The sequence below is a fragment of the Astyanax mexicanus genome, chromosome 15 (genome assembly GCF_023375975.1).
Source record: "Astyanax mexicanus isolate ESR-SI-001 chromosome 15, AstMex3_surface, whole genome shotgun sequence".
In the NCBI taxonomy this organism is placed as follows: domain Eukaryota; kingdom Metazoa; phylum Chordata; class Actinopteri; order Characiformes; family Acestrorhamphidae; genus Astyanax; species Astyanax mexicanus.
This window is the reverse complement of record NC_064422.1, coordinates 9,996,494-10,005,943: the sequence shown is the minus strand read 5'-3', so window position 1 is coordinate 10,005,943 and position 9,450 is coordinate 9,996,494. Positions and strand designations below refer to the sequence as shown.

General features: G+C 37.2%; 1 protein-coding gene across 1 annotated transcript; it reads left to right on the top strand.

Annotated features, from left to right (window-relative positions):
* The first annotated feature begins 10 nt into the window (after window positions 1-10).
* On the top strand, window positions 11-9,041 carry ppp4cb (protein phosphatase 4, catalytic subunit b). The gene is made up of 9 exons (XM_007248697.4): window positions 11-169; window positions 2,721-3,016; window positions 3,562-3,613; window positions 4,908-4,958; window positions 5,160-5,261; window positions 5,350-5,523; window positions 5,753-5,879; window positions 7,330-7,519; window positions 8,134-9,041. Exons 2-9 carry the CDS (start codon window positions 2,919-2,921, stop codon window positions 8,261-8,263), a joined length of 924 nt encoding a protein of 307 aa, XP_007248759.1. The 5' UTR covers window positions 11-169; window positions 2,721-2,918; the 3' UTR covers window positions 8,264-9,041.
* Window positions 9,042-9,450: the final 409 nt, after the last annotated feature.

Below are 9,450 nucleotides of genomic sequence, written 5' to 3'. Positions count from 1 at the left end.
GGCGAGAGAGAGAGAGGGCTGGTGATGTAAACTGGATGGCAGGCGGAGGGAGGCGCTGAAAGCCGGTAGGACGACGAGCCGGTGGAGCAAAGAGGGGAAAAAACGGATCTCACTTAAACTTAATTCGATTTAACTTGAACCCACTGAACGTGAGATCGAGGCGGATCAGGTAATTTAACCTAGCGAGCTCATGAACCCGTTTTATTTGTGGAAATGTCGAAATTGAGCCTAGTTCAGTGTGAGCGGCGGGGTGTGTGGCGGTTAGTCAGGCCATGGCTGCCGCTATAGGCTAAAGTTAGTTAGCTAGCCGAGTGAAGCTAACGTGGCTATGCTATCTAAGATAGATAGTTAAGCTAGCTAAATCTCCGGCTAGCCGCGGCTCGTTTTGGCTGTTGTCTGGATTAAAACCGAGCCGCGTATTTAAAAAAATCACGCTATAAAACAGTGTGTCAGAAGCCGTATTTATGTTTTTATGTCATTGAGTCCAGAAAACTTGATGTAAGTACCTATAAAATAAAACAAATCAGCTCCTCTCGTCACGCTGTTCCAGTAGAGATAATGTTTAAAAAAAGGTTAGCTAGCTAGATCTTAGCTTAGCTAGATACTTGGTGTTAGCATAGCCGGTCTCCTCGTTCGTCGTTTTCGCTCACAAATTGTCTAATAAAGTGTTTAATAGCCACCAAATTGGCAATGAACATGCTTGTGTCTCGTTACATATCAATCTGATACGACATAATGATCTATATCTCGTTTTTGGGGTTTAGAAATATTGTAAAAGTGCGATGACGAACATTAGCCAGCTAGCCAACTAGCTAACTTTGAGACTGTATAGATAGCTAGATAATCTACGCTAGCATAGCTGGCTTATCTCGGCTGTAGCCCTTCTTTAGCACAAATGCTAACCTAGCCAATGATATATTTCAGAGTTTCTGTTCAAAGTTTGGCTGTTTAACGTTGACTTAACCCGAGTAAGTTAATGTTTTATTACCAGAAACTTTATGTCTGTTAAATAACTAGATTCTAACTTCTCAAAAAATTTAGTTAGTTATCTGTCGATATGCATTATCAGTTGTTAAATTATAAGTTGTGTGAAGTTAGTTTACTAACTGTCTGTCTCAGCTTGATCTCGTTCCTGTAAGTTAAATTAACGCTATCAATATTGTAGATTTTGGTTATTTTGCTAAACTAGGTTAAGTAACGTTAGGTTGTGTCTGGGGGTTTGAAACGAGTCTTTAATTCTTAAAATAAACAGTTCACTTAACTTAGCTATTCCACCTCCTGGTTTGCCTTATTGTGTAATCATCATAACTAAGTAATTATATGTAAGTGAACACATATTGTTTGTTTATTTTAGTTAGTTTATTCTTTGTGTTTATTCTTGTAGCTTGGACTGTCACGATAAGACATTTTTGTGAACTATATGTCCTCTCAGAAATTATTGCGACAAACGATTTTGTCAGCTTAAGATCATTTAAATGCCAGTGATATAGTGACAACAGAATAGCATAACAATTATAAGCAATTATACCCCTTTTAAAGTCAACACAATTTGTAATTAATATATTAGTATATATTATTACCCCCTTAATCTACTGTAGCTCACACTGTGTGGAATCACAGTTATTAAAGCATTGGCTGGCTAAAATACTCTTCACTTTTAAATATGTTGACAAACATAAAAATAAACACAAAAGAACATATAACGATCTATATTAAGATTACTGTTTTAAATTTTATTTTCAAAATGGGATAATGCAGATTGAAGCTGTCAGGGTGAATTTCAGTAGATAGACATTTGCTTCTCTCAAAAACCTGTAAAGAACTCTTTTTATGAGGCAGTCATTTACCTTTAAGTAATTTATTGTACACCTTTGCTTTAACTTTTAATACAAGGAGGTTATATTTGCACCATGTTTAATATACAAGCTATAAAATAAAGTTACAAAAATGTTGAAATTAAATGTAAAGGAAACAGTAAAGTTAGTTTGTGTATCACTTTAAAGGGTGCTGTTATGATTACAAAAAATGTTATGTAAGAACGATAAATCTTAATGTCAAATCGCATACGTAAACTTGATGAATATTAAGATACATTTTTTTCAATATCTTCCAGCTCTATCATGATTATCAAAAATGATTGATGTCGTCCATTTATTGAACAACAAAGCATTAATGTCAATATCATCCAGCTCTATCACGATTATCAAAAATGATTGATGTCGTCCATTTATTGAACAACAAAGCATTAATGTAATTATCATAACAGGCCTAGATGTTGCGAATATTTTTTGTGTTTTTAGACTACAGTGGCATTAAATATTTGTTGATAATTTGCAGTAAATAGTTGTAGATACATTTTATAGATTTTACAATGTTTAAACACATTTTTATGGTACATGATCTTTATTGTGCTGTTTTGTCATGTAAAGAATTGCCCCTGAAGCAGCAGATTAAAGAAATCTCTTGAGCAACTAATCTTGCATGCATTTTTCTCACAGTAATGTAAAATATGTTGAAGACCTGCTCAAATCAGTACTTTTATCAACTGATGCGAGAGCTGTCAGTAGTTCTTGTGATAAAATGTTAGTATTATTAGGGCCCTTTTTTATGAATTCTGTGACGAGCTCTTGTGCTGAACATTCTAGGACAGCTTCACATGTCATGTTGGCTGTTGTCTCACAGACAGTTTTCATTGGAGTTGTAATTCTTCTCTTCCACAGGTGGCTTCGCTCGCATTCGTCCTGCCCTCTCTTAGCTCCTTTACGTAGTGTGTGTCTGTCTGTCTGTCTATTTGTCTGTGTGCTGGCATTGTCTGTCTGTGAGGTGCGCTGTGAGAGGCCGTGTGGGTTGCAGGAGGCTGTGCACGGTGACGCGAGTGTGTGGGGAGACACAGGCAGACTCTGTTTGGGCCGTTCACTATGGGTGACATCAGCGATCTGGACAGACAGATTGACCAGCTGAGGAGGTGTGAGCTCATCAAGGAGAATGAGGTCAAAGCCTTGTGTGCCAAAGCCAGGTAATAAACCATAGAAGCCTGACCTGACCGTATCCTCTCACATAATTCACCACAGCCTTTCAGATTAGTGTGTCGTCTGCACCTCCACTCTACAGAGAATATTGTAGATAAAATAATCTCTGAATAGAAAACCTGTAGACATGAGTTTCTCTTACAAGAGGATTTTACAGGAAACTACAATAACATCCAATAGTGATGCAGTTGAAAATTACCACTGATATTTAGATGTTTAGAGATGGAAAAAATATTGTCAATGTATTTGTACCATCAGATTTTCAGCCAAAATACGCAGTTTTGCTGTTGGTCTTTTCTCTGACCACTAACTGGAGACCCCTCTTGAGAGTACATCTTTTAGCCCATACAGCAAGTAGATGTTAGCACAACAACACAGAGGAGCTCACAAACCCCACCATCCACCCAAAATTGGTGCAGATCACACTTATCCATGACCAAAAGGGAATAATTTGTGTTAAATGATCTAATGCCCAGCGCTGATGATGACTACTGATATAAACTTGTTAATTTGTTTATCTGTGTGTTTTTAGAGAGATTCTAGTAGAGGAGAGCAACGTACAGAGAGTGGATTCTCCAGTTACAGTAAGTGTTAGAGGTTGATTGGAGTTTGAATCATGTCTGCATGATTTTTTCTTTTCTTTTTTTATTTTAAGATGTGCAGTAGTCAGTCTGCATGTTTCTAAATATGTAAGGGCAGTATTTTGAGTGGTGACTCATATAAAAAAAAAGTTAAATGACTAAAACAGTCTGTACACAGGAAGTGGAGCAGAATGTTCTGCACAGCTAAAAATCCTGCTTGAGTTTAAATAAGTTAAATTAGTTTAAATTCTGTACCTTTATATTTAGATGTTTGTAAACTGCTGCTCTGAAATTTAGGCTGTTATTCACTTACTTGTTCTTGATTTTTGAGGGGAAGCCTTGGGGGCTTTTAAAAAAATCATTATTATTCATGGTCAGTTATTATTGACAAGAAAACCTGTTTTGTCAAGCTTATTTGTGATATATATATTTTTTTTCATAAATAAGTATCAGTTTAGTGTACAATAATGTAATTAAGCCACATTTGGCATTAGACTTAGTGGCAATAGGTTCATATAAAAAAGTCCTTCTTTTAGTAGTACTTCTCTACAGGAACAAGATGAGCTAGCTGTGCATAAGTGAGCAAGTGTTTTTGCACATCTGTGTTAATAATATATGTGTTAATAAATATCATTATCACAAAAGTACTCTGAAATATCATGACATTTATTTAAGGGCCATCAGGGTACAACTTCTTTTTCTGCTGTTTTTAGAAAAAGGAAGATTCACACTGTTCTCATTTCCCATTAAATATATACTAGAAACAGATTATATCCGTCCAGTATTATTCATTTTATGTTTATTCTGGATATATGGAGATAAATGGAGTTCTTTATTAGCATTATGACATGTTGGATCATTGACTTCTGTTACAACCTGTTGAAAATCCCAATTAGGGGTGTGCCATATCATATATATCGCCCACCCCTATTGGATATTCAGTCTTTGGTTGATGCCCGTCTCTCAATCAACAGGTTTCATCTCAAAGATCAGAATTTTTTCTAATAAATTAATGTAGTACAGCACTTTTTTAAATTAAAATAAAAAAATACCATTATAAAAAAGGTTTAGGTGGGAAGTTTTTAAAATCTGGCTGTGATAGTTTGTGGTATCTGGGTCATGTAGTGGAAGATAAAAAAAAAAAATCAAGGTCATTAAATATATTGTAATTTAATGCATGAAGAATGCAAGGTTATGATTGGTTAAGCAGGGCACATTTTTACTCTCTTTCTTCTGCATGTAAAACTGGCCATTTAGATTTGATGTGAAGTAATCTGATGTGTTCTTTCTGTTACAGGTGTGTGGTGACATCCACGGACAGTTTTATGACCTGAAGGAGTTATTCAGAGTAAGTCTCGTTCACACCCTGACACAGTTAATCCTCTGCTTTTGATCATCTTGTTTTAAATTGTAGCAAGCTAGTTTTTCTGGTTCTGTTTTTGTTAAAAAAAAGAAAAAGAGAGGCCTCTTCTGCCGTGTCAATATACAGTTATATACCTAAAGGATACTTAAGTGGACCTTTTTTTTTTCCTTCCCCTCCCTGATTTAGGTGGGTGGTGACGTTCCAGAAACAAACTACCTCTTTATGGGAGACTTTGTGGACAGAGGTTTTTACAGTGTGGAGACTTTCCTCTTGCTTCTGGCCCTTAAGGTTGGTAGACTGTTTGTTTTTCTCTGCTGTTTTCACTGCTGTTTTCAAAAATAAAGCATTTCTCTAAGCTTTCATTCCTATTCTTCAGGTTCGCTACCCAGACAGAATCACGCTGATCCGGGGGAACCACGAATCCAGGCAGATCACACAAGTCTACGGCTTCTACGACGAGTGTTTGAGGAAATACGGCTCTGTTACAGTGTGGAGGTACTGCACGGAAATCTTCGACTATCTTTCCCTCTCAGCCATCATCGACGGCAAGGTCAGTCTCACCGCTCGACTGCAGCATGGTATTTATTGATTATTTGAGAGGCTGTTTGTTCAGATTTAACATCCCTTGGTTCATTCACCTCCATGTGCATTTAATTATGTAAGCATGTGACCTAAATAGTTCTGAATGGATTCAAAACACGAGCTCAAATTGTCACTGATTTGGACAGTTATCATCTCTTCAACACTAATGTGAATTACTCTGCTGGTTTTCTCTACAGATTTTCTGTGTGCACGGTGGCCTCTCGCCTTCCATCCAGACTCTAGACCAGATCAGAACCATCGACAGGAAGCAAGAAGTACCGCATGATGGACCAATGTGTGACTTATTGTGGTCTGACCCTGAAGGTAATGCTTCACATGAACAAAAATGAACAAAAAACTGTTTTAGTTTTTCAGAAATTTTGGCATATTTTCACCATTCCTTAAATCAAGTAGTCTAAAACCCAATCCCATTTGTTTTTGTTTTTATTCCTCCACCCCCTGTATTCGAGTGTTACCCTTCCCCCTGGAACAAAGCTACCATAGGAACGGGTGAGAATTGGGAAAACCCTTCGAGCACCCAAAACAGATAGTGTTATAGCAGTGGAGTGCTAAAATTCAGCAACCTAACTGCTGGTGGTTAACTAGTTAACTTTATCGTATGTCTTCAGACAAAGGCCAGGTGGTGCAGCAATTAAATATTAGTGTCGATTCCATAATTCCTTTGTAATGGGGAGCTAAAACTAAATTAATGTATTTTTTTATTTTTCTGTTCTACCTTAAATTCTGCAGCCTCTTCTGTGCATTTAAGGTGGAATGGAAAAGTTGAGACAAACTACTAGCTTTTTTTGCGCTCTTCTTTGTTACATATATAAAAAAAACATTGGCATAAAACATCGAAACTACACATTAAACTATGGTAATATAGTGATTATCGAAATTTATAACAAGGAAAATACTTCATTTGCAAAGGATTATTGTTTTTTTTTTTGGTCACTTGTGCCACAATCTTCCCATTTGATTTTTCATAGCCTCTGTTTTGAGTGTGCCTCTGAAAATGTTCATTGTGGAGGGCCATGTAGTCCTAACACTTCCCTCCAGCCTAACAACAATTGGACGTACACATGCTGAACAGAGGGGTAGGGCTAAGAGGTGAAATGGGATTAGGCCTAAATGTATCTTTTCAAAGACATAACTGCTCAATATAAACTGTCTTTTTGCTTGGTTGCAGAATATTCAGTGTTTTCCCACTTGATACCTCCTTACTTGTTAGCTGTGTAGCTCCAGTGTAACACTAACCTTTAAACTTCTGACCTGTTGAAACTATTTGGGCTGGTTTTTGGAGTACATTGCAATGCCAATAGTGTTTTACCCTTATAAACAGGCGTTGAGTGTTGAACCAGATCCATAAAGAGCCAGTGTGGCTGCAGGTTTTGTTTCTAAACAACCAGCAGCAAAACTGATTCCACTTGTTTTAATCAGCTGGTGATTCTTTAAAATAACTATGGACTGGTTTGATACCCTTGGTCTAGTCCTAGGCTTAAATCTGGGAAGCCTGCCCTATAATCATTTTCTTTTCCACAGTGAGAACATGACTGAGCTTGACTCACCGCTGTAGATTACTGCTTTAAGAATGCTCCCTCTGTCGTCATATTAAGGGTCACCAATGATTTTGCCTGTTGGTTTGGCAGTCTTTAAGTTCACCCTTTGGTTGATATTGAAGCTTGGTTCAACTCAAAGCAACTTTTATGGTTATTTGCATTGCTTTCTGCTTTAAGCATATGAATGGTGTTTGTCTTTCTGTTTGCTCTGACAGATACTACAGGCTGGGGAGTTAGCCCGAGAGGAGCAGGATATCTGTTCGGCAGTGACGTTGTGGCCCAGTTCAACGCAGCCAATGACATCGACATGATCTGCAGAGCCCACCAGCTTGTAATGGAAGGCTACAAGTGGCACTTTAATGAGACTGTGCTTACTGTGTGGTCTGCTCCTAACTACTGCTACAGGTGTGTATGTGCATATTAAGCAGTTGAAAGTTGAGTTGAACTGACTAAGCAAAATGTTGGGAGCCCTGTTCATGTTTCAGTTTTATTTCTTAAAAAATAAATTTGTCCATTACTTTTAAACCAAATAGTAACAACAAAATGAAGATGTAAAGTTTTATTGATTATGTAAAGTGATAAGTATCTGAAAAATGTTGACTGTTGAGTGATTTTTCTTAAAACTTAAAGGAACAATCAGTTGGGTTGCCAGATTGACACACAGTGGCAAACGACAATGAGTCTTACTCTTTATCAAATCAGTGAATATATACATATGTTTCAACATCCAAAATGCCCACCTCTGCTACACTAGTGTGGTAATTAATGACCCAACTATGGTCAGCAACCTTACTGAAGCTTCGTGATTACCTGTATAGCAGGAAAATAGCCAGCTTGCCCTTTTCCTTGGCTTCTACTGCCTGTAGCTCTGCTGACAAGCTGCATGTTTGTTTAATATTTTTAGTGATCTATCCTGATCATGATATGAGTTACTACAAAAAAAAATACGATGGAGTCTTCAACAAGAAATATATGCTCTTCTATTTCAGAAAACTTACTAGTCAACTTCTCTCTTGCAGGTGTGGTAATGTGGCGGCCATCTTGGAGCTGGATGAGCACCTGCAGAAGGAATTTATCATATTTGAAGCTGCTCCACAGGAAACTCGAGGCATTCCCTCCAAAAAGCCAGTGGCTGACTACTTTCTGTGAGGCTGCCGTGACTTTAGGATTTTTTTTCTGCAGGAAGTGGAGTCCTGTGTCTACTCGTATTTCTATATCTATCCGCCCTTTCCCTGCCCAACTGTCTTAACTGTGCTTATTTTTTTTATTCTCTATCATTACAATCTTTTCTATTTACTTTTTGTCCTTTATGAACATCTACCTTCAGCACATTCTCTTTCTCTTTGCCACAAACTCTCTCTATTACCTGGACTTCTTTTGCCATACAGACACACCAACACACACACACACACACACACGTGTGCACTCTTTCACACAGACATGGCATTCTAGTCTCTTGTGCTGCTGTGAAGTTTCTGCTCTCACAAGTATGCCGTTAGCTGTAGGCAACTCTGTTTCTAACTAATGTGAATGGCACTACGGACAGTTGAGGCAAAGACTCAAAGATTCAGATTTGGGAGTTATATGCATTACTCATTTTTTTATTGTATATTCTTTCCATTCTATTCTCTTATGTTTTAAACGTGTAGGAACGCGCAAGTGACCATTTCTGCTCTCTGTTCTAGATTATGCATATTTTTACCCCCAGTCATAGTCTTACAGATTTTGACTTTTGTGAAGGAATTGCTGCAGCAATTTACAAACGTACACTGGAAAGAATCGGAACACAACACACAGAACCAACCTGTTTTTAGACATGCTTTATTTTCTTTCTCTTTTTTTTTTCTCTGACTGTTCTCTCTATAGGTCTAAATGTTGATTTTTATTATTATTTGTGACAATAAACTGTACTTTTGTATGAACATAATCCTGAGTTTTGGTGTTTGCTTTATGCATGTTGGCAACTATAAGCAGTTCACTGTTTGTAGACGGTTGATGATGGACTAATAAGAGCAAAATTAGTGCTTTCAAGCAAAAAAAAAAAGGAATTAATTATATGCTCTGCTTTCATCAGAACAAAGAGTGACATTCTATTAAAATATAACAAGCCTTTTCACCTAAAAGTTTAACAAGAGTTTTATTACAAAAAAATTAAATATGAGCCATAGTAGACCATGGTAAGTGAATGTCTTCTATGGGTCTTGCTTTGCACATTGGTGCACAGTCATGTTGGAACAGTAAGTAAGGAGCCATCCCCAAAACTGTTCACACAAATAATTAAAGTGTTAAATAGTTTGGTACGCTGAAGCATTAGGAGTTACTTTCACTGGAATGAA

Excerpts from the sequence above, each read along its gene's own strand:
- ppp4cb (XM_007248697.4), top strand. The coding sequence starts at position 2,919 with ATGGGTGACATCAGCGATCTGGACAGACAGATTGACCAGCTGAGGAGG. Across the intron at positions 3,017-3,561 it reads GCCTTGTGTGCCAAAGCCAG|AGAGATTCTAGTAGAGGAGA; the intron begins GTAATAAACCAT and ends GTGTGTTTTTAG. Across the intron at positions 3,614-4,907 it reads GAGTGGATTCTCCAGTTACA|GTGTGTGGTGACATCCACGG; the intron begins GTAAGTGTTAGA and ends TTTCTGTTACAG.